At 43.0% G+C, this 24,511-nt stretch overlaps 1 protein-coding gene across 1 annotated transcript in view; it reads right to left on the bottom strand.

Annotated features, from left to right (window-relative positions):
- NIPAL2 (NIPA like domain containing 2) overlaps nt 1–23,243 on the bottom strand; it is an 83,205-nt gene extending 59,962 nt beyond the window's left edge. Inside the window, exon 1 of the mRNA XM_052651963.1 lies at nt 23,109–23,243. Within this exon, the coding sequence (XP_052507923.1) occupies nt 23,109–23,243 (135 nt within the window). The remainder of the gene's footprint in view (nt 1–23,108) is intronic.
- Between the last annotated feature and the right edge of the window lie 1,268 nt (nt 23,244–24,511).

Below are 24,511 nucleotides of genomic sequence, written 5' to 3'. Positions count from 1 at the left end.
TTATCCTGTTTTCAGTTTTCCTCAGCAACCCCTCTGATTGGGGTGTTCACTGCCTCAAGTATGTGAGTGCTTTTCTCCCTCTTTTCTTTTTCTTAAGACATTCTGGTAGACAGGAAGATATTCTGGAAAACTGTGGTATGAAAGAAAGACTTTGGCTTTGGAGTTAAAGGATAAATCTGAAATTCAGATCTGCTGTTTTCTGACGGGCAACTTTGAGCAAGCTATTTCAGCTCCCTGGATCCAGTAGACAGGGGTTGTTGGATAAGATGTTTCCAAAATCCCTTTATCTCTAAAGTGTTATGAACTCTACTGGAGACAGACTCAATTTCCCACTGCTCTCCTGGTCAAGAACCCACAGTCCCTCTCTACAGTCAACTACATCGAATATAAAACTACTATTCCAGCTCCCCATAATCCATCCTCATCCACTGTCCACAGTGGAACACCCGCTGTCCACAGCACACTCAAGGTGCTCTCTCTGCCTTGGGTAACCTGGTTCTTGTCTTCTCCAGTCAGATGTCATACCCTGCTCACGTCATTCCTCTCACCCAGGCAGTATCTCCTTCCCTCAGCCCATTCCAAACAGACCTCGCCCTCCTGGCCTTACAACCGTCTCAGACCCCACAGCCCGTCCTTACTGTCTCAGAGTCTAAACGGTGCACATCCCTATCTCTTCTTTTATCTTGTTATGTGTATCATCAGGCTCTATCAAGAGATGGCAAATCCTCCAAGGGAAGAGGATCGTGTCTTAGGCTTCCACTAAGGCTTTCACATCATCTACTATACACAATGAGCGGCTTAAAAAACACTTGCTTGAAAAAGTATATAGTGGTTTAAAACAAGAACTACAGAGGTTAAAAAAGTAAGTCCTGACACATTGCCCAAGATGTTTACTATAGATCGCATATGTATTATTTGATAACTTCAAAAGATGCATTTACTGCTACTGTCTAGGTACAAAGATGTACTATCTGCTAGTAGTAAAAATTAGTAATGATAGAAGGGCTCTTCCCCCTTCTTCTTCTTTGGTACAGAACTTTTAACTAGCTTCAAATTCCAAAGCATTATTTGAATTTCAAATGAACATTACAAGCACAAGGAACCCTTTTCAGAATGCAAAATGTCTTTGAAGTCTTAGAACTTTATTATGCGTGCTTAAGTGAAATTCAGTATTTTTTTAAAAATGAAGCGGAGAAGCTGAAAACCCATTTAATAGCTGACATATAATATCCATAGTCTTTAATCAGTTAAGAATTTTCTTTTCCTAATAAAGGCAGTTGGCAACAATTTTGATCACTGTTCCTCATGGGGAACAATTGTATCATAATATAATGTGCTATTTCCATGCTTTCGATTTACAATTGAGTACATTTGGCAGTAATCAGGAAAATAAAAATTCAGAAGAAGTTTGGGATTGAATGAGTAATTATGAAAATCTTCTGTAATTATAAAAGTAAATTGGGGAATAGAAATAACTTACTTCAAAATTCTTTAAATGATTCACTGAGTAGTTTAAACACCACAAGGCCCAGTGTTTAGAAATTGGTTAGCAGGATTTGGCAATGATTTCTTGGATATGACATGAAAAGCACAGGCAACAGAAGAAAAAACAGATAAGCTGGACTTTATCAACAGTGAAATATTTTGTGCATCAAAGGACACTATTAGTACAGTGAAAGGCAACCCACACAATGGGAGGAAATATTTCAAATCCTATATCTGATAAAGATTAGTATCTAAAATATACGAAGAACTCCCACAACTGAACAACAACAATAAAATAAACAATGCCGCTGAAAAATGGTCAAAGAACTTGAACAGACTTTTCTCCAAAGAAGATACATAAATGGCCAATAGGCACATGAAAAAATGCTCAATAGCACTAGTCATTAGCAAAAGGCAAATCAAAAACAATTAAAAAAAATAATAGTAAGCTTTGGTAAGGATGTGGAGAAACGGATATTCTTGTTCACTGCTGGTGGAGATGTAAAATGGTATGGCTGCCGATCTCATACCATATACGAAAAATTCAGCTCAAAATCAACCAAAGACCTAAATGCGAGAGCCGATACTACAAAATTCTCGGAATAAAACACAAGGGTAAATCTTTGTGACCTTAGATTTGGTCATGGATTCCTGTAGATAAGACATCAAAAGCATAAACAACAAAGAAAAAAATAACTGGACTCATTAATATTAAAAAATAATGTATTTCAAAAGATATGATCAAGAAAGTGAAAAGATAATCTACAAAATGGGAGACAATATTTGGAAATCATACATCTGATCATACATCTGATAAGGGACTTATACCTAGAATCTATAAAGAACTCATACAATGCAGTAATAATGACAAATGCCCCAATTAAAAATGGGCAAAGGATCTGAATGGACATGTCTCTAAGAAAGACAAATGGCTAATAAGCACATTGAAAAGATGTTCAACATCGCTAGTCATTAGGGATTGCAAATCAAAACCATGATGATAAACCACTTCATACCAAATGAGATAGCTATAATAAAAAGTCAGATAAGAAGAAGCATTAGTAAGGAGGTAGATAAATCAATCAGAACTCTCACACGCTGCTTATGGAAATATAAAATGGTGCAACCACTTTGGAATACAGTTCGGCAGTGCTTCAAAAAGTAAGCACAGAATTTACATTTGACTCAGCAATTCCATTCCTAGGTATAAATCCAATAGAAATGAAAATGTGTCCACACAACAACTTGTACACAAATCTCCATACCAGTATTGCTCAGATTAGTCAAAAGCAGAAGTAACTCAAATGTTCATCAACTAATGAACAGACAAGCAAAATGTGGTATATTCATACAATGGGAATGTGGTATATTCATACATATATTCATACAATCTTCATTTTGTTTACTCAATTTTTCCTTTTTTGTCTTCTCCATTTGAACTCTTTAACTCATTCACTTTTTCTGCTTCTTTCTATCCAGTAATATATGCAAATGAAAGTGAAAGTGAAGTCGCTCAGTGCTGCCCGACTCTTTGCAACCCCATGGACTGTAGCCTATCAGGCTCCTCCGTCCATGGGATTTTCCAGGCAAAAGTGCTGGAGTGGATTGCCATTTCCTTCTCCAGGGGATCTTCCCAACCCAGGAATCGAACCCAGGTCTCCCACACTGCAGGCAGACACCTTACTGTCTGAGCCACCAGGGAATAGGGATACTCATTTCTAAGTATACCTTCTGTTTTAGCTGCCTGCATAGCTTTGGCATCCAGTTTTCACTGGCATTTAGTTCTAAATCTTTTATGATCATCTTATTTTAATCTGAGCCTATATTATCCAAAGGTGTGTTTTTCAATATTTCTAAATGAATGGGGTGTTGATGATCACTTTATTGCTAATTTCTAATTTTACTGAGTTGTGGGCTGTGTATAAATTAACACTTGCCTTTCACCTATTATACTGTGTAAATTAAAATCTGTGACTGGCTGGTGTAGGGTCAACAAGTGCTCCATGCATATTTGAAAAAAAAAGTACTCAATAGTTGAGTTAATATATTTTATATATTCTATCTATTCATCTATCTCCATTAATTCATTGCTCAAATTTTTGCTATTCTTACTAAATTTTAGATTGTTTATTAAGTACCTAGGGAGGTATGTTAAAAATACACTCAAATGTGTACTTACCCATTTTTCCTCTTAAATCTATTGAGCTTTGCTTTATATTTTTAAGACCATAGTGCCAGCTGTATACAGGTTCAGGACTGTTTTATCGTCCCAGCTAATTATTCCTTTTATCATGAAGTATTAATCTCAGTGTTTTTTCTTTAAAATCTATTTTAGGTGATATTAATGTAGTTACTTTCTTTTGATACTTGCCATTTTCCACATCACTTTAACATTTCTGTGTCATATTTTAGTCATCTCTAATACCCAGAAAATAATTGGATTAAAAAAAAAAAAACCCTGACACTTTCTGTGAAATGGGGAGGTGAGTCCATTTTGTTTATTGTGACCATAAACATATTTTCATATATTTTGACATCATTTTTGTTTTTGCAGTTATCTTACTTTTTAAACCTTGCTTTCTAATTTCTCTTTTCCTGAATCCCGTTGAAATGACTGAGTTTTCTTTATTCTTTTCTTTCCCCTACTCTTCTGGCCAGGGAAGTTACATATGTTATTTATATTCTGTTAGTAACCACTGTTAAATGTGCTTAACTTTCAATTTTGAAATAGTTATGCATTCACAGTAGGCTACAAAGAAATGTCGAGGTAGGTCTACACACTCTTCCTCCAGCCTTCCCCTCGATGTTAACATTTTACACAATTACAATCCAGTATCTATGGTTCTCTCTATCCTTTCCATGTGGAACTCCTCTTACAAGTATGTTAGACTTTTTAATTCTTTTTCCCCTAAAATAGCTCTCATATTTTCCAACTCTTACCTCTTTATACTGAATTATGGAGAAGTTCCTCAGATCTATCTTCAAGTTCAGCATTTCTGACCTCCCTTTGAGGTCAGAATTTACACGCCCATCAGTACATATATTAAACTGTATATAATCATTATCTTTAAAAACTATTTATTTGGTGGTACTTTTGGACTATTAAGAAAGCTGAGTGCTGAAGAATTGACGTTTTTGAACTGTGGTGTTGGAGAAGACTCTTGAGAGTCCCTTGGACTGAAAGGAGATCCAACCAGTCCATCCTAAAGGAGATCAGTCCTGAATATTCATCGGAAGGACTGATGTTGAAGCTGAAACGCCAATACTTTGGCCACCTGATGCGAAGAACTGACTCATTTGAAAAGACCCTGATGCTGGGTAAGACTGAAGGTGGGAGGAGAAGGGGATGACAGAGGATGAGATGGTTGGATGGCATCACCAACTCAACGGGCATGAGTTTGGGTAAACTCCGAGAGTTGGTGATGGACAGGGAGGCCTGGCGTGCTGCAGTCCATGGGGTTGCAAAGAGTCGGACACGACTGAGCGACTGAGCTGGACTGAACGGATTGGGTCTTAGTTGCGTCATGTGGGATCTTTTGTTGCAGCACGTAGACTCTCTAGCTGTGGCGTGGGCTTAGTCGCTCCATGGCAGGTGGGATCTTAGTTCCTGACCAAGGACTGAAACCCCCTCCCCTGCACTGCAAGGCGGACTCTTAACCACTGGACCAGCAGGGAAGTCCCTATAATTATTCTTTACAGGTGTATTTCCCCTCGAGACTATAAGCTCCTTGAGGGCAGAGCTGTGACTTACCAACTCATCTTTGTAACCCTAATGACTAGCACAGGTGTCTGGCACAGAGAAGTTGTTTATTAAAGGCTATTTGAACTTAACTACTCTCAGATTGATTAAAAACTGTCTAGAAATAGTAAATTTTGACCTTTGGCCTTAGGAAGATCTCAAAGGAGTACTTTATAATCAACTGGGGTTGGAATTCAGGAAACACTCTGTTTCATGAGAAAACAAGCTTGTCCCAGAATTCAGATTTCAACAATGAAGGGTCCACTTGTGTGCAATAGAAAGCTGCCTGCTGTCTTCTAAAGTCTAGTTATTTCATATCTACTGAAATATATAGGTATAAAGCAGGTGTCAGAAACAGTTTCCTGCTAATAGAGACACACTTCATTTATTGGGCTTCACTTCATTGTGCCTCACAGATAAGCATTTTATACAAGTTGAAGGTGTGTGGCAACCCTGCATTGAGGCCTTTCAGCACCTCTTTTCCAACAGTATTTGCTTACTTCGTGTCTGTGTATCACATTTTGGTAATTCTTGCAATATTTCAAACTTTTTCATTATCATAGTATTTGTTATGATTACCTGTGATCAGTGATATTTGATGTTACTATTGCAAAAAGATTATGACTCACTGAAGGCTCAGATGATGGCTGGCATTTCTTAGCAACAATATATATATATATATATATATATATATATTTTTTTTTTTTTTTTAATTTAGTTGGCTGTGCCAGGTCTTAGTTATAACATGCAGGATCTAGTTCCTTGACCAGGGATTGAACCTGGGCCCTCTGCATTGGAAGCATGACATCGTAACCAATGGAACACCAGGGAAGTCTCAGCAATAAATTATTAAGGTATGTACACTGTTTTTCTAAGACACAATGCAAAATGCAACAGAACTGCATATTTGATATACTATGCAAGTGTAAACATTACTTTTACATGCTGCTGCTGCTGCTGCTAAGTCGTTTCAGTCGTGTCTGACTGTGTGTGACCCCATAGACAACAGCCCACCAGGCTTCCCCGTCCCTGGGATTCTCCAAGCAAGAATACTGGAGTGGGTTGCCATTTCCTTCTCCAATGCGTGAAAGTGAATTTGCTCAGTCGTGTCCGACTCCTAGCGACCCCACGGACTGCAGCCCACCAGGCTCCTCTGTCCATGGGATTTTCCAGGCAAGAGTACTAGAGTGGGTTGCCTTCTCCCTTTTACATACTAGGAAACCAAAAATTCATGTGACTTACTTTGTTGCAATACTTGCTCTATTACAGTGGCCTAGAACTGAAACTGCAATATCTCAGACGTATGCCTGTGCACAGTATAAACTGGTATATCTTATTGTTTTTCTGAAATTTTACCTAGTTATTGAAGGTTAATTGCATACTCATTAAATTCATTTGACACATACCTGTAAAATAGCAATAATTCAGTAAATCCTCATTAATGTCCCTAATTGGTTGAGATGGGGAGGTTCAAATTTGCAATGTTTTCCCAGAAAAGATGGTTTAATTACCTTCAAGGACATATAATAACTTGAGGTAAGACTCCCTTGGACTTAAGGAGATCCAACCAGTCCATTCTAAAGGAGATCAGTCCTGGGTGTTCACTGGAAGGACTGTTGTTGAAGCTGAAACTCCAATACTTTGGCCACCTGATGAGAAGAGCTGACTCATTTGAAAAGACCCTGATGCTGGGAAAGACTGAGGGCAGGAGGAGAAGGGGACGACAGAGGATGAGATGGTTGGATGGCATCACTGACTCGATGGACATGGGTTTGGGTGGACTCCGGGAGTTGGTGATGGACTGGGAGGCCTGGCGTGCTACGGTTCATGGGGTCGCAGAGTCAGACACAACTGAGCGACTGAACTGAACTGAATTGAAGCACTACTAAACCCTGTTTCCAATTAGAGGCTCTGGTAAATGTGCTTTAATGATTATAGAATCCTCATCAGAAATCAGTGGTGTCATTTGCATATAGCAAGCAGCCCTTATAAACTTGCCACTTAAATTAAGAGACATCTAGTTTGCTTCATTACTTTATTCAGAGTGCTCTCTGCCTTCCAGCATACTAGAATTAGTGGAAGCTTAGGTTCCTCTCCTCCCCCTACCCCCTTTTCTCCCCTCCTTATTGATCTGGAGACTGGTGGTCAGGAAAGAGAATAGAGAGCTGGAGAAGGAAAGTGACTTGTGCAAAGTCACACAGCTAGATAGATACCAGGCCAATTTTGGCCCCAGGAACCCAGCTCACGTCTGAATCACCGTTTCTTCATAGACTGCAATAGGTAACTGTCTGGCTAGTCAATGTTCATTTTCCACAATTTTAAACTTAGCAGGATCTGTTTCTTTTTCCCAGTATACATAAACTAAAGCAAAGATAATAGAAGCAAAGGTGGCTCGGCATCTTAATAACGCGATTACAAGTGCAGACCAGAAACACAGAAAGATGCCCTTTATTTTTGTAGGGTTCACTCCTGTCACTACTGCAGCTTAAGGTCTGGCTTTTCCAGGATGTTTTGGCAAACAGATGGTGGTAGCCACAGCAAAAATTTCTGGAGAATGAGCTTGAAAATATCAGCACTAATAAGTACTCAGGATGTTTTTGTTTTATTTGGAATAACAATCTTCTATCCCACTTTTTGGTGCCAGAATGGTCTTTAGATATTTCACATGAAGTTATTGACCTATAACCATGGGTGGAGGAGTTTGGCCAGATTGTGATGGGATATGATAATAGCGACGTGTGGAATTGGTCATAGTCTGTTCCAGTCTCTGGCTCTGCCTTCAAAACATAAATTTGGAATCAGACCCTGGTGGAGCCAGTATATGGCTCAAAAGAACCATAGATTCAGAGCTAGTTTTGAACACTGTAATAGTCATATTCAACTCACAGCTAGAATAATGCTGTCTCCTGTTCCAGGCAGTAAAATACCCCTGAACATGGAAATGAGAGATCCAGTTTTTAGTATGGGAAATATCACAGGTTAAGTGATTTAGGTCAACTCATCACTGAAGGAGTGATCTTACAGAACCTGAACCTAAAAGGGGATGATATGCCTGAGAAATGAGTATTCAGTTCATCTCATCTCATGGGAAACTCTCAGGAATGAGCTGCGGTGGTTTTGTATTTACACCTAGTAAACAGGTGCAACCTCACTTTCAGAAAGTTGGGAGGGGATAGGAGGACATCCAAAGTCTTTGCAATACATCCTTAAATTTGTAGGAGTAAAGATTCATAATGTGTGCAATTTACTTTCAAATGATACATGACAATATAAATAAAACATAGGAAGAGAGAGGGAGAGACAAAGAGAATGAGCAAGAACAAACAAACGTGGTATAGTGTTAACAAGTGAATCTCCAGATGAAGACATGTGGTGTTTACTGTATTATTCTTCTGAGTTTTCTATAGGTTGGAAAAATTCCAAACTAAGAAGTTAAAAAATCTGCTTTAGAGGCTCAATGAATTTTTTAAGAGAATATGGGTTCATTTTAAAAGAGTTCAAAGAGGAGATGATAACAAGGAAAGAAAAAAAAGCGAGAAGTAAATAGGAAGCTGGCTGAACTAAGGAAAGAGATTAATGAGAAAAATAAGACCACTGCACAACTTAAAACCACATGTAGACACTGGTTGGGAAAAATATGCAAGGTGGAGGAAAAGGACATAAAATGTAAGTGACCACAGAGAAGATGGTGGATATGGGAGACAGACAAAGTCCACATCAGAGGCTATTTGCTCAGTCATGAACCCATTTGGTATTTATTTAGCAACTAATAAATATTAGGTCCTATTTCAGGAACAAAGGATGCAAAGAATCCTCGAGAAGCTCAGAAGAGGTAGAAAAAGTGACCAATAACAGACGGCTGCTGCTGCTAAGTTGCTCAGTCCTGTCCGACTCTTTGTGACTTTGTGGACTGTAGCCTACCAGGCTCCTCTGTCCATGGGATTCTCCAGGCAAGAAGACTGGAGTAGAGTGCCATGCCCTCCTCCAGAGGGATCTTCCTGACCGAGGGATTGAACCCGCATCTCACGTCTCCTGCATTGGCAGGCGCGTTCTTTACCACTAGCACCACGTGGGAAGCCCAGTAACAGCCTGGTAGTGGTTTGGTCGCTCAACCATGTCTGGCTCTTGGGACCCCACAGACTGTAGCCTGCCAGGCTCCTCTGTCCATGGGATTCTCCAGGCAAGAACATTGGAGTGGGTTGCCATTTCCTTCTCCAGGGGATCTTCCTGACACAGGAATCAAACCCAGGTCTCCTGCATTGCAGGCAGATTCTTTACTGACTGAGCTACGAGGGAAGCCCCCCGCCTACCACCTGTGAAATCTATAATAGAGGTACGCTCTATAGAATCCATGCAAACAGAAGGGACAGAGCTCAAGTCTGCCTAGACTGGAGAGTATATTAGCTTCCTGAGGCTGCTGTAACAAATCAGCATAAACCTGGTAGCTTAAAACAACAGAAGTTTACTCTCTCACGGTTCTGGAGCCTGGAAGCTCCAAATCAACTTCATTGGGCTGAAATCAAGACGGCAGGGCCACACTCCCTCTAGAGTTTCTAGCAAAGAATCTATTCCGTGCCTCCCCCAGTTTCTGGTGGCTGCTGGCACATCCTTGGTTTATGGTTGCATCACTCTCTGCATTGCCTTCCTCTTCCATGTGAAATCTCCCTGTGTCTCCCTCTCATAAAAAAAGAAAAAAGATAACATGTGATGGCATTTAGGGTCCATCCAGATAATCCAGGATAATCTTCTTGTCTCGAGATCTTTATCTTAATTACATTGGCATGACTCCAGTATAGCTGGACTGGAGGGGCAGGCAGCAGCCTTTTCATGCCATGGGTCTGCAGGTGGTGCTACAACATGAAGGATGCTAAACCAGAGAAGGATAGGTTCAAGGGAGACATTTAGAAGACATCCTGGTGCAGTGTGGAGGATGGACTGGGAGGGAGCAAGGCCAGGGAACAGGAAAACCAGTTAGGAGACACTTTGGGATCTCAGAAGAAGGAGGGTAAATGTGGAGAGTTAACTACAACAGGGCCACGAAGAAACAATATTCATATTCATTGTGGCAAACGTTGGAAATACGTAATACTTTTTAGAATGCTGAATGGGTTGGACTATTCTTACCCCTAATCTCCTTTGCCCTTGTAGATAATCGCATTGTCTGCAATACTAACCCAAACTAAGTTAAAGCTATAATCCCATACGTAAAAATGAAGAAAGAAAAAATGTCATTCCAGAAGAGATTTTTGTTATCTTGGTTTTTGTATGCCATAAGGTTATTGCCTTTCTATCCTGAGAAAGTCTCATAGCATTGGATCCAACTCTGGTGATTTAAAGCCAACAGAAAAGGTCAGGATTACAAAACACACTGTATGGTTGCTATTCTACAAGCTATTCTATGCCAATTTTTAATCAACCTTAAAAACCTAGGCAGAAAAGCCCAACATACTGCCTTCCCATACAATTAAGCACTGTTACATTTTGTCTTTTACTTGGGAACACATTTACTTACATAATTGTACATTCCTTATCTTAAAAAACTGAGCTCCATTAACGATAAGCCTTTCTTAGCTTACTAAGCCACCATGTTTGTTGTTTTTGAGAAATTTAAGTTGTAGCAGAACAAATTTATGGGAAAAATGTAATAAGACATCCTTTGGGAGCTTTTAACACTTTATTAAAAGGAGAACAACAATAGTCAAGAAAGGTGAGATATCACTTAAGGAAATCTTAAACTTGGGTCTTTTACAAAACAAATCAATCCTGTTTAACACTGGAAAGGGATCTTTGAAACAAGGACTGACATGCTGAACACAAAGAATGCTATTGTTTACATCCAGATCAATATGAGGTCTCATAGCTTTCAAATTTTGCAAGAACATATTCTTAATAATAATTTAACAAAATCGGTCATTCTTTGTTTTCATAGAAGCAGGATTGCCGGCTGCCTTTTGCAGGGAAATCCCAGGATGTGTGAGAGGCTTCCTCCCTTGAGCTGGAAAACCTGGGAGCTCGCTGAATTACAGCTCTTTCCCCCGCACCTGCTTGGGTTTCAAGAGTACATGACTCTTTTGAGAGCGATGCCGGCCTTGAACTTGGGCTGTATTTTGCCAGCTCCATCCTCCTGGAGACTAAACTCCACTGTGTATGTCAGGCCCCAGCCCCTGGGTGAGTTTTTGCCTCAATATAGGGGAGGGATCGTGACTCTGCCTCTTACTGACACGCATCTGCCTGAGACTCCTGCAGCCCTCTCCACCCACCAGACCAGATCTTTCTGACATCAAGGCAGGAATCAAGTGCAGATTTTCTCCTCTGGGACACTGTGACCTGGACACTCCATTGCCTCTAAAGGGCCAGTACTCATAACCAAATAAATTCCCCTAACCCCAAGCTCCCCCTTTCCTGGCAAAATTCTCACATCCCACTGGTCCAGCAACCAGGTCCCAACCCACCTTATGGTCAACCCACCTCTGATACCCAAAGAACTCATTGATGGTGACTGTGATTTGGGTCTGCAAGTACAGTTCAGAAGTCTAATAAAATGCTATGCATGTTACTCAGGATTATTCTCGACTTTGTGGCTGTGGCCGCCGCTTGTAAGAGGAGGTCCACTTGCACCTTGTTCACAAAGAACCACTCGTTTCTCCACTGCTGCGGCTCAGGCAGTCACATCCAAAGGCACTTCACACTGTCTCCTCTTCTGCTTTGGCTCTCTTTACTTGCAGTTATGTAACTGTACTATGCTGGTCCTGGAAGCACAACGGAAGCAGTCCATCAGATTGTATAAGCAAGGGCAGCTTCACACCAGTCCTTCAACTGTGATTTTCCAAGTATTTCTAATGCATTCTCATTCTCTGTCTATATCTTTCACACACACACACACTGTACATTGTATAATGTACGCCTGCGTGTGTGCACTCTTTGCGACCCTAGGGACTGTAACTCTCCAGGCTCCTCTGTCCATGGGATTCTCCTGGCAAGAATACTGGAGTGGGTTGCCACACACCCCTCCAGGGGACCTTTCTGCCCAGGGCTCAAACCTGTGCCTCTGTCTCCTGCATTGGCAGGCGGGTTCTTTACCACTAATACCACCTGGGAAGCCCCCGTATAAAGTATGTGTTGTGCTGCGCTTAGTTGCCCAGTCACATCTGACTCTTTGCGACCACATGGACTGCAGCCCACCAGGCTCCTCTGTCCACGGGGATTCTCCTGGCAAGAATACTGCAGTGGGTTGCCATGCCCTCCTCCAGGGGATCTTTCTGACCCAGGAATCGAACTGGGGTCTCCCACATTGCAGGCGGATTCTTTACCAGCTGAGCTACCAGGAAAGCCCTGGATAATGGATATGTGGTCTAATTGACGTGTATCACACCCCATATATGGCTACAGTTTGAGGACGGAGTCCATGTTCCCGATTTCTCTGGTATTACTGCCCAACGCTCTTGAGAAGGGCTCTCTACTTGTGATTTTTACTAAGTGGAATGTTGGCTGCATTTCGGCCGTCACTGTTGATTAGCTGATCAAACTCAGTGTGGGCTGTAATGATGGAAAAGAGTATCACTGTCTCCCAAATAGCCCCGGAACAATCAGAGCCCTGCAAGTCCAGAGGCTGAAGAGGAAATAAAGACCTCCCAGAATTCACAGGACTGACCTCAACCTTGAATGACATTATTGGCAATGCTGACCTGGCTTCTAGGACTCCGTACAGCATTGCACTCACATACCACACCTACTTCACTTTAATCCACTAATCTTTTAGGAGGCTCCTCCCTTCTGAAGAGGTGGTTGTTGACAGTAAAGACATCACTAAGCAGGTAGAGGTAAGACTGAGATGCTGCTTTTGCCAGCGGATACCCTCTGACTTTTCTGTCTGCAGAAAGACAAGAGGCTTTTCTAGAAGTCCCTCTTGAGGGAGAGAACATGAGTGGGGGTGGTAAGTCTCGAATTTAGAGATAAGTCACAGCTTAGAGTTGACGCTAAGAAAAATATTTCAGAAATTGATCCTATAACTAAGCTTTTAAGGAGATTACTGCTCTGGTTCACCCACAACGGCAAGGCGGGCTTCACTGGGGTGACTTTGCTGGGGCTGCTCCTCTGAGGCAGGATGTAGAAAGTGAAGGTCTCTGATGAGCTGGGGGGAGAGGTGGGTGCCCAAGAAGACAGTGAACCAGAGGAGAAGGACTCCAGCCTACCCAGTGGTCACCGCTGTTAGGACCACGTAGTACCTCTCATCCTGGCTACAGGACCTGTCTTTCATCCAGCCCTTCCCAAGGGCTCATGTTCTTTGGGCCTTGGCAACTGGTTCAGGAAAGGACATGGACCTAACCTCGTCCAGTCAGACTAAAGGCAATGGATTATCATTGGTGGAGAAAGTCAAGCTTTCCTTCCTGAAAATGAAAAGGGAGGATGAAGGCTACAGGGTTGAGCCTGCAAAAAGTGGGATCAACAGTCCCGAGGAACAGAAGTGGAAGAGGAGAGGGAGAGCCTGCGTTTGCCATGTGACTGCAGTGTGTGCATCAAGGCTGATGTGGACCTGGAGTTCTTCCGGCCTTCCACGTCATCCATACTGATCTATTATTTAAGCCAGTTAAAGTTAGGTTTCCTGGGACTCAACAACCAAAGCCTCTTAACTTACAAAGCGCTCTTGGTCGGGAAGCCAAGTGCCAAAGCCAGAAGAGAGAACAGACCCCTGCTGCAAGCCACAGAGGTCAGGCGGGGGGCCCAAGTCACTGAAAGGGGGAAACCATTTGAGAGGTGCTGAGAAGGTGAGGGGGTGGCTTAGGGAACCACAGCATTGAGGCTGCTGGCAGACCTCTGAACGACCCGCCAAGACCAGGGTGGGTCTCTGAAGGAGGCATGCCAGGACAAATACAATATTTGTTGAGGTGTGGAGCTCATGACTAAACATAAGCTAGCCTGTGTTTACACAAGCCTGTGTTTACTCTGCATCTCCTGACATGTGCCAAAGATGACAAGAGAACATGCTGGGAGTGGCCATGGTCCAGGCCAAGCGACAAGATGAAGTAAACGCACAGGTGTGCACATGAGAACTAGGTGGAGGGCAAAGTAGTAAGCCTCTGGGCAATGAAGACTCCAGTGGACCAGGGCAGAGTAAGAAGAGCTCTGACTTTATGTAAAGTGCAATTCTCTTGGATGGTACAGAGAATCACATCCAAGAGAATGGGGCAGGTTATAAAAGGTGTAAACGGAGTGGAGGAATACTGGACCTTTAGGGAAAAAAAAAAACACAAAGCCAAAACAAATAAACAAAAACACCCCTAAAATAAACAGCATTTAGGACTTAATGCTGACACAGCATGAGCTTTCCCAAGCTGGGGTGCTGGTCCTTAGTTGGTTAAACTACCATCAGCGTCTGGAGATGTCATCACACTTCTGACACCAAATCCTGTCAGCTGTTCCCAGGGCCACACATCCATCCTTCCCCAATCCAGAAGCCTGGAAAGAGGCAGAAGACATGGGGGAAATCCTTGCCTTAGTACACTTGCCTTAGATGACAAGTGTTTCAGCTAACTACAATCAAGAAGTGTTCTGTAATGTGACTATGTCTGGAGAGTGAAGGGGAGGCAAACATCAAATGGAGTAAGGAAGGCAGTGGAGGTAGAGAAATTGTTGGTTCTGGATTAAAGAAAAGAGAGTTGCATCAAATAACTGACAGAATATCTTATTTCCATTTGCAATGAGTTAAATGCTCAAAATTCTCCAAGCCAGGCTTCAACAGTACATGAACTGTGAACTTCCAGATGTTCAAGCTGGATTTAGAAAAGGTGGAGGAACCAGAGATCAAATTGCCAACATCCGTTGGATCATTGAAAAAGCAGGAGAGTTCCAGAAAAACACCTACTTCTGCTTTATTGACTACTCCAAAGCCTTTGACTGTGTGCATCACAACAAACTGTGGAAAATTCTTCAAGATATGGGAAGACCAGACCACCTTACCTGCCTCCTGAGAAACCTGTATGCAGGTCAAGAAGCAACAGTTAGAACCAGACATAGAACCACAGACTGGTTCCAAATTGGGAAAAGAGTCCGTCAAGGCTGCATATTGCCACCCTGCTTATGTATCTTACATGCAAAGTACATCATGTGAAATGCCAGGCTGGATGAAGCACAAGCCGGAATTAAGACTGCTGGGAGAAATAGCAATAACCTCAGATAGGCAAGTGACACCACCCTTACGGCAGAAAGCAAAGAAGAACTAAAGAGCCTCCTGATGAAAGTGAAAGAGGAGAATGAAAAAGTTGGCTTAAGACTCAACATTCAAAAAATGAAGATCATGGCATCTGATCCCTTCATTTCATGACAAACAGATGGGGAAACAATGGAAACAGTGAGAGACTTTATTTTGGGGGGCTCGAAAATCACTGCAGATGGTGACTGCAGTCATGAAATTAAAAGATGCTTGCTACTTGGAAGAAAAGCTATGACCAACCTAGACAGCATATTAAAAAGCAGAGACATTACTTTACCAACAATGGTCCATCTAGTCAAAGCTATGGTTTTTCCAGTAGTCATGTATGGATGTGAAAGTTGGACTATAAAGAAAGCTGAGCACCAAAGAATTGATGTTTTTGAACTGTGGTGTTGGAGAAGACTCTTAAGAGTTCCTTGGACTGCAAAGAGATCCAACCAGTCCATCCTAAAGGAATCAGTCCTGAATATTCATTGAAAGGACTGATGCTGAAGCTGAAACTCCAATACTTTTGCCACCTGATGCAAAGAACTGACTCTTTCCCTGATGCTGGGAAAGATTGAAGGCAGGAAGAGAAGGGGATGACAGAGGATAAGATGGTTGGATGGTGTCACTGACTCGATGGACATGAGTTTGAGTGAGCTCCACAAGTTGGTGATGTACAGGGAAGCTTGGTGTGCTGCAGCCCATGGAGCTGCAAAGAGTCGGACACGACTGAGTGACTGAACTGACTGAAGTTCAATAATGACTAATCATTAGAAATATATATTTTATGATACTTCCTATAACATAGGTTGACTTAATACTTTTAATAATAGCTAGTTTTAAAAAACAGTTTTGCAGATTACCTTTAATTGGTTGGGCCGGGTCTTAGTTGTCTTTGAGCTGTGGCACATGAGATCTAGTTCCCTGACCAGGGATTGAACCTGGGCCTTGGGAGCAAGGAGTCTTAGCCACTGGACTACTAGGGAAGTCCCTAGCTAGTGTTTAGTCCGTGCTTTCTATGTGTCTGGCCCTGCTAACTATTTGATATATATTATCTTATTTTATTCCTACATCAACCCTATAAGGTATATAGTGTTATTAGTGTTATTGCTATTACCATTTTGATAGAGAAAGTCAAGATTTGGAGAAATTAAGAAAATTGCCAACACATCTAGTAAAGAGGCCAAGCTTTTTAAAGCACCCTATTCTAGAACAAAAAGGATAGCTTAGGGGAAAGTCATCTTTTCCATAGTAAACTCTCAAATGCCAATTTGAACAATCACCAACACTTTGAAAAGAAATTGTTTAAATAATTCCCCTAAGCAAACAAAATGAATCCAGCGTACCATTTCCCACGCTATCTGAGTAAAACATGCAAATTAACAGTCACAGCATTGATAATATTTAAAAAAAATTTTTAATTGTAGAATATAATAGATACAGGCAATTGCAAAGAAAATGATACAGATGAATAAATTACTAAAATGAATTATTATAAGGCAAACACTCTCCTAACAGCATCCAGATCACGAAACAGTAACTGGGTGCCCACCCAAAGCCATCCCTTTGCTTCATCCCATCACAGCCTCTTCGTACCCCAAGAAAACCCTGGTCGGACTTCATGGTGATCCCTTCCTTCCTTTTGCTTATGGTTTCACCACGGAAGCGTGCACCCTGAACACCGTGAAGGGAGGCTGTCTTTTTTGTCTAATACATCTTCTAGTTGTATTTTAATCTGCAAGGAGAATCTCTATCCTTGCTCTCCCCTTTTTTCCCCCTGTAAAAGTGATTTGCAAAGAAACTGAGCCACATAAACCTGTAAACTGGTGAAGTTTCCCACAGCCTGAACTTAGCTGATTGCATGAATGCAAATTTATAACTAGTTAGTAGGAATCGGCTTCCCTGGTGGCTCAGTGGTAGAGAATTCGCCTGCAATGCAGGAGAAGCAGAAGATACAGGTTCAGTCCCTGGGTTGGGAAAATCCTCTGGAGGAGGAAATGGCAACCCACTTCAGCATTCTTGCCTGGAGAATCCTGTGGGCAGAGGAACCTGGTGGGCTACAGCCTGTGGGGTCACAAAGAGTGGGAATGACAGGTAGATTTAAATGCAAACATGTGGTGTGACAAATTCACGACAGCATTAAGAATCTGTTGCTCAATTAAGGACCATGGGATGACTATGATGATGATAATGGTTACAAAAGCTTTGATACAGTTGCTTTGAGGTAATTGATTTCTTCCTTCTTCCTTTTTGCTGCCTTATATTGTACATACATCTTGAAGAAAACCTGGTAAAGAGGAAATGCCACATTGGCTATATAAGGAAGGTTAAAAAAACAAAGTTCAATAAGTATAAACAAAATTTAAAAAGAGGCTTTTCTTGGGAAGGAAATGGAAAGGACCAGTAACCTCCACCTCGCCCTTCGGTTATTTGTTAAGTTTTGACACTTCTCTGTCTCTAAGAGGCAATCAGATGCAGTGACCAGCAGAAAAGAGATAAATGGTAGCAAAGCAAAATCAATAAAAGGGCACTATAAAACCCAATGTGATTTTTCTTTAGTCCAGCGAGACAAGCCATATTCATTTTCCCTTACCACATTCTTTTCAAGCTTTAGTTTCTAAGCAATGGCCTTCAGGCATGGAATAAAAATAGCTCTGCAGTTAAACCTACTTGCTGTAAGATCTGGGGGCAACTGATTTAACACAAATTTCCTTACATGAACAGTGAGGATAATATGTATCTTACAAGGTTGTTGGGGGGCTCGAATGAGATAATAGCTATAAAGTGTCACATAGCAAATGCATAACAAATGTCAGTCTCTTCCATTCCCCTCTTCCCTGCCAAGATGTATCAACTTTCCTTTAAATATGTTGACTTTAAAAATTCAAGCCATTGAAAATCAAAAGTTCAAACAAAGGTCATTAAAAAATCTGAATTCTTCATTTCACCCGATGCAGAAGAAACCTTTCTGACAGTATCTTTGTGAATTTAGATATTTAGCAATGTGCATAAACTTAAAGAAACAGCCACGAAACCCCTCCTTTACAATATTTCCCACATTCATCCTTTCCTGTCCAGTCCCTCTACAGCCTTGATGGATTGGCACTTATTCATTCAACCAGATAACATGAAAAAGACTGTGGGTCTTTCATACTAAGCATAAGTTTACCAGCAAGGAAAACTGAAGCCCAGTGTGACTTGCCTACACGCACTGAGCTAGTTGACAGCAGAAACTAGACAACAGCCTCTGACGCTTGTTGCAAATTAAATGCCTACAGGGGTCTGTAGGTAAAAGAGAAGACCGCAGGGGTGGGGAGCCCAAGTGGGGAGCACAGATGTTCTGAGCTGTGAGCTCCCCCTCACAGTTATCATGTGGGGAAGAGGGCCAAGTTGCTAGCACTTCTGATGTTTAAAAAGATCATGGAAATTTGAAACCTTACATACTCATTTTTTAAATGTTGGCAATGTATTAAACATTTTTAAACCTCTGTGCAGTTTGACACAAGACACATCTACAGGCTGGATTCGGTCCACAGTTGGCCTGTTTGAGGCTCCTTCACACTGCTAACCCCAATTCAAATGCCTTTCATTTGCTTTGGGAGAAGGAAATGGCAACCCACTCCAGTATTCTTGCCTGGAGAATCCCAGGGACAGAGGAGCCTGATGGGCTGCCGTCTATGGGATCGCACAGAGTCAGACACGTCTGAAGCGACTTAGCAGCAGCAGCAGCAGCAGCATTTGTTTTGATTGCCTCACTCTCTGTTCACAAAAATACCTTCAATGGCTCCCCACTGTCTACCAGTTAGAGTCCAAACATCTTAACCCGTTGTCCTTCAAGGCAACTCACGTTGATATCTAAGACCTGAAACTGTACACACACTTTCCGGTCACTGTCAGTTTTCCACTGCAACCAGAATGGCCACTGACTTCTATTCTACATACAAAAACGTTCAGAAGGGCACCTGTCCAGACCATGTGGGCTGCTCCTTGGTCTCCAGACTTTCTCCTTTCTTGCAGTGCCTTCCATCTGTGCACTCTCATTAATGAAACTCTGTCTTTAAGTATCCAGCTCAAATAGCACCTCTCTGGAAAACATCCCTGATGGCCCCTGCTAAAAGCCACCTTGTTCGGAATTCCCAAAGGACTTTATATTCCTCATATGACACTTAAAACATACTGCCTTGCTTTAGAGTTACCTACATAGCTCGTTTCCCCAAGCATCTAATAACAAGAAGGAAGGAAGAATTTGCGTCTAAAGACTATGTTGAATATTCCATAGTGCTTTGTACAGTGGGGAGTTCAATAATCATCTTAGAAGCGTTATCTTTTTATACCGAAAACTTGTGGATCAAACATAAAGAAAATACCTTTGCAGAACTTAATTGCATTTATACTTGTATAGGTAGATGCCTAAGTGATGCAGATTGGACAAAAGCCTTGCTTCCCCGATTCCCTAGAACACTTTCCCCCTGAACTCCCACTTATTGTTTGGGGATTTCTTCCTCTAAAACCACTCACATCTTTGCCTTAGATGTCACTGATTCTAAGAAGGCACTGTTAAATATTCATCTGTCACCTGAAATGTATTTCAGGGAAGTTGCTCTTTTTCTGTGAGTAAGGTGGTGGGGATGGTGCAGATGGTGACTGCAGCCATGAAATTAAAAGACGCTTACTCCTTGGAAGAAAAGTTATGACCAACCTAGATAGCATATTCAAAAGCAGAGACATTACTTTGCCGACTAAGGTCCATCTAGTCAAGGCTATGGTTTTTCCAGTAGTCATGTATGGATGTGAAAGTTGGACTATGAAGAAGGCTGAGTGCTGAAGAATTGATGCTTTTGAACTGTGGTGTTGGAGAAGACTCTTGAGAGTCCCTTGGACTGCAAGGAGATCCAACCAGTCCATTCTGAAGGAGATCAGCCCTGGGATTTCTTTGGAAGGAATGATGCTAAAGCTGAAACTCCAGTACTTTGGCCACCTCATGGGAAGAGTTGACTCATTGGAAAAGACTCTGATGCTGGGAGGGATTGGGGGCAGGAGGAGAAGGGGACGACAGAGGATGAGATGGCTGGATGGCATCACTGACTCGATGGACGTGAGTCTGAGTGAACTCCAGGAGTTGGTGATGGACAGGGAGGCCAGGCGTGCTGCGATTCATGGGGTCGAAAAGAGTTGGGACACGACTGAGCGACTGAACTGAACTGAACTGAAGGTTAATTTATCAGATCTGACGGTTATCTCTTGAAAAAACACAGAGAGCTGAGCTATCACCGAACAGACACTGTCCAAATATTTCAGTAGTGATAAAATTTATTAAACTCTGGCTATCCAGTAATCAGGGCTTCCCTGGTGGCTTACTCAGTAAAGAATCTTCCAGCAGTGCAGGAGTACTGCTTGCAATGCAGGAGACCGGAGTTCAATCCCTGGGTTGGGAAGATCCCCCGGAGTAGGAAATGGCAACCCAGTCTAGTATTCTTGCCTGGGAAATCCCATGGAGGGAGGAGCTTGGTGGGCTATAGTCCATGGGGTCGCCAGAGTCGGACATGACTTAGCCACTAAACCACCACCCAGTAATCATGGTTAACTTTGAGTGTGGAAGTCCTAAACTTATATCCCTTATTTTGTTTTCTTGAAGCCACTCCCATTTGCAGCTATCTATAATCAGTTAGGGCTTCCCTCCTGGCTCAGATAGTAAAGAATCCACCTGCAATGTGGGAGACCTGGGTTCAGTCCCTGGGTTGGGAAGATCCCCTGAAGGACGGCATGACAACCCACTCCAGTATTCTTGCCTGGAGAAACCCCATGGACAGAGGAACTTGGTGGCTACAGTCCATGGGGTAACAAAGAGTTGGACACGATTGAGAGACTTAAGCACAGTACATAATCAGTTAATGTCCAAAAAGAAAAGAAAAATTAGATTCCATTTTATTTCTACTGGCCTGCTCAGCACAAGAGGCACTCAATAAAATGTTTGCTGAATGAATTTTTAAAAATCAAGTTTTACTTTTGCTTAAAAACAAATGCAATCAATGAAAAGTTAAAATACCACAATCTTATAAGATAGTTTAAATCTGCATAATAATGGGAAAAGTTGATACAGTCTTACCTCAAACTAGCTATGGTTTGGGTGTCAGCTGAGTAGTTTCGATTAGCATATTCCTGATACACTCTTTCCAACCTGTACAAACCTATACTGTCAAAGGCAAGTTAAGCCTTGCAAACATAAAGTTAAGTTTTCACATTTACGTCACATAATAAGCTATGTTTGGTGTCAGAGAGCCAAGACAATCTTGAATTCCAGGAAGCATTAAAGAAAACTAATGTCTACAGAGGTTTCCGCTCTGCAAACAATGTTTTCTCCTGTTTTGGATGATGCCATCTCAGGTCACATTTACTAACTCTTTAATTCCTTTACCAAAAAGACAAAAAATCAGTCAACTTTTATTGGGACTGTTTCTAGCATTAGCATATTATAATATGTTTTATAACATAAGCTAGCATAAGCATAGTATAACAGATATGCTCAAAGAACTTCCCATGAAAAGCAGTCTTTGTAACTCTTCTTGGTAGAAGGAAGGAGAAATGGAATCTAATAGGCTCAGTGTCCTCTCATTTTTCCTGTTTTAGTATGTTTTGTGGTAAAACACACTCACAGTGACATTCTCTCCTCTGTTGAAAACTAACAAGGTGGTTTTCTGTCTTTATATAAGTAAAGTATCTTCTGAGCTAAATTTTTGAAAACAGAATTCTAACATTTCAGAAACTAACATTCAAAACACTTGGCAAGCATAAAGGCTTCCAGGTGTTTGATTATTGGTTAAAGCCCTTGATTTAGACCAACAACAGATATTTTATAATTACACTGTTGTAAAATTAAAAGACCTATTGATTTGTTAAAGTACAAGAACAAAGTAACACATTATGAAAACAGAAGGGAGCCTGTAATCCACCATACCAAGATCACTTGCTCGTTTTTTTGAAAGAATATAAATGTGGCTAGAGGAAGGGCTTTATCCGCCACCCCCCCCGCCCCTTCCTGCTCTTAAACCAAGCCTGAAATAAATGGGCAGCTCCAATCCCCTTTGATCTTGTTAAATGTGGGTTTCCAGTGTACATGGGTGTTGTTGAGGCTGACGACGTTTTCCCACTGGGCCGGTGAGCAAGCAGAGAGTCTGGCAACTGCAACCTGAGAATGTCAGCGTTCCTTGTGAGGAAATGGAAGGAGCTGAGCTGACACACTGGGGACACACACACACACACACACACGCACAGTCACGCTCAGAGCATCTGCACAGAAGTGCTATCTGGTGGCCTTGAACCAGTTCTCTGATTCTGAGAATACAGTGTCACTCATGTTTTTAACTGTAAAATGATCCTGGGGGCGAATACGGGTGGAGGAGGTTTGCCCCCACACGCCTTAGAGTCCATCTGGGAGAAGAGGGCGGATTCAGGCTGGAGAGGTGGGATGTCTGGGGACACAGAGGCCCAGAACCGCCGGCCTGTGTGACCCACTCCCGGGGGCGGCTGCCCAGGGCTTCCCCGCTCTCCCGAACGCCGGGCAGTGAGGTCCACGTGTGGAAACCGCGTGTCAGCTCCGCCCACGTGGGCAGCCCGGTGTCCTCGGGACCGTCCGGCCGGAGGGCGGCCCCAACCCGGCCCCCACCGGGCGGCGGGGCGGCCGGCCCTTACCTGGTTCCGGCGGTACCACGCGCCCGACAGGGAGCCATTGCCGGCGCCCCGCGCCCCGTACGTGAAGTTCCGAGCCAGCTCGTCCAGGACGGCCGAGGCGGCGGCCCCGGGGTCCCCCGGCGCCAGCGCCGCCATGAGCACTCGCTGCCCGCTCGCCGGGGCTCGGGCTCCGGCCGCCTCCCGGCCCGGCCGCACCCGCCAGACGCCGCGGAGGAGGCGCGCCCTGCGGAGGCCGCGCCCGGGCCGCGCCGGAGCCACTTCCTGCTCGGTGTCCGGGCAAAGCGGGCGCGCCCGGGCCACCTGGTTCCCGCCCCCGCGCGGCGCCAGGTGCCCCGGGGGCCTTCCCGCGCTGCGGCCTCCAGGGGCGGCTCGGCTCGGCCCGCAGCTCCGCGTGGCCCGGCCTGGGCGCGCAGATGCCTCACGACCGGCCCCACTCTGCGCGCGGGGTCGGGATGCGCTCAAGGCCAAAGGACTTCCAACCCCAGGGGCGCCGAATCAACACTTAAAACTAAAGTGAACAGGAGTGAAAGGAGACATTCAATTCAGTTCAGTCGCTCAGCCGTGTCCGACTCTTTGCGACCCCACGGACTGCAGCGCGCCAGGCCTCCCTGTCCATCGCCAACTCCCGGAGTTTATTCAAACTCATGTCCTTTGAGTCGGTGATGCCATCCAGCCATCTGATCCTCTGTCATCCCCTTCTCCTCCTGCCTTCAATCTTTCCTAGCATCTGGGTCTTTTCCAGTGAGTCAGTTCTTCCCATCAGGTGGTCAAAGTATTGGAGTTTCAGCTTCAGCATCAGTCCTTCCAGTGAATATTCACGACTGATTTCCTTTAGGATTGACTGGTTGATCTCCTTGCTATCCAAGGGACTCTCAAGAATCTTCTCTAACACCACAGTTCAAAAACATCAATTCTTCGGCGCTCAGCTTTCTTTATAGTCCAACTCTCACATCCATTCATGACTACTGGAAAAACCATAGCTTTGACTAGACAGACCTTTGTTGGCAAACCCAAAGCAGCCACCTTCTTCGGTAGCTGGCAATCCAGCTCTCTATCTCAGAGGCAGTGTTTCTCACTTATATTTTTAAAACTGTTTACATATGGAAAATTCAGGACTTCCCAGCAAATGTTATAAGCAACAGGAGAATAAAGATCGGAGAGATTACATCTCAGGGCCCACACTTGACAGAATCTTATCAAATTTCCTAGAAAGAAAGAAGGACTCTCCAGTGGTAGCTGGAGAACCTCCGTGTGTATCTGGGACTGGATGGGCTTCCCTCTGATGGAACCAGAAGGACTTGCTGGAAAGTTGCCAACCAGTGTGTGTAACAATTTAGGTTGGGAGATAATTTGTAATGGGGACTTCCCTGGTGGCTCAGACCGTAAAGCGTCTGTCTACAGTG

This window comes from Budorcas taxicolor, chromosome 14, assembly GCF_023091745.1.
Source record: "Budorcas taxicolor isolate Tak-1 chromosome 14, Takin1.1, whole genome shotgun sequence".
In the NCBI taxonomy this organism is placed as follows: Eukaryota; Metazoa; Chordata; class Mammalia; order Artiodactyla; family Bovidae; genus Budorcas; species Budorcas taxicolor.
Note: the sequence above shows the minus strand (reverse complement) of the source record. Positions and strands in the feature narration are given on the sequence as shown.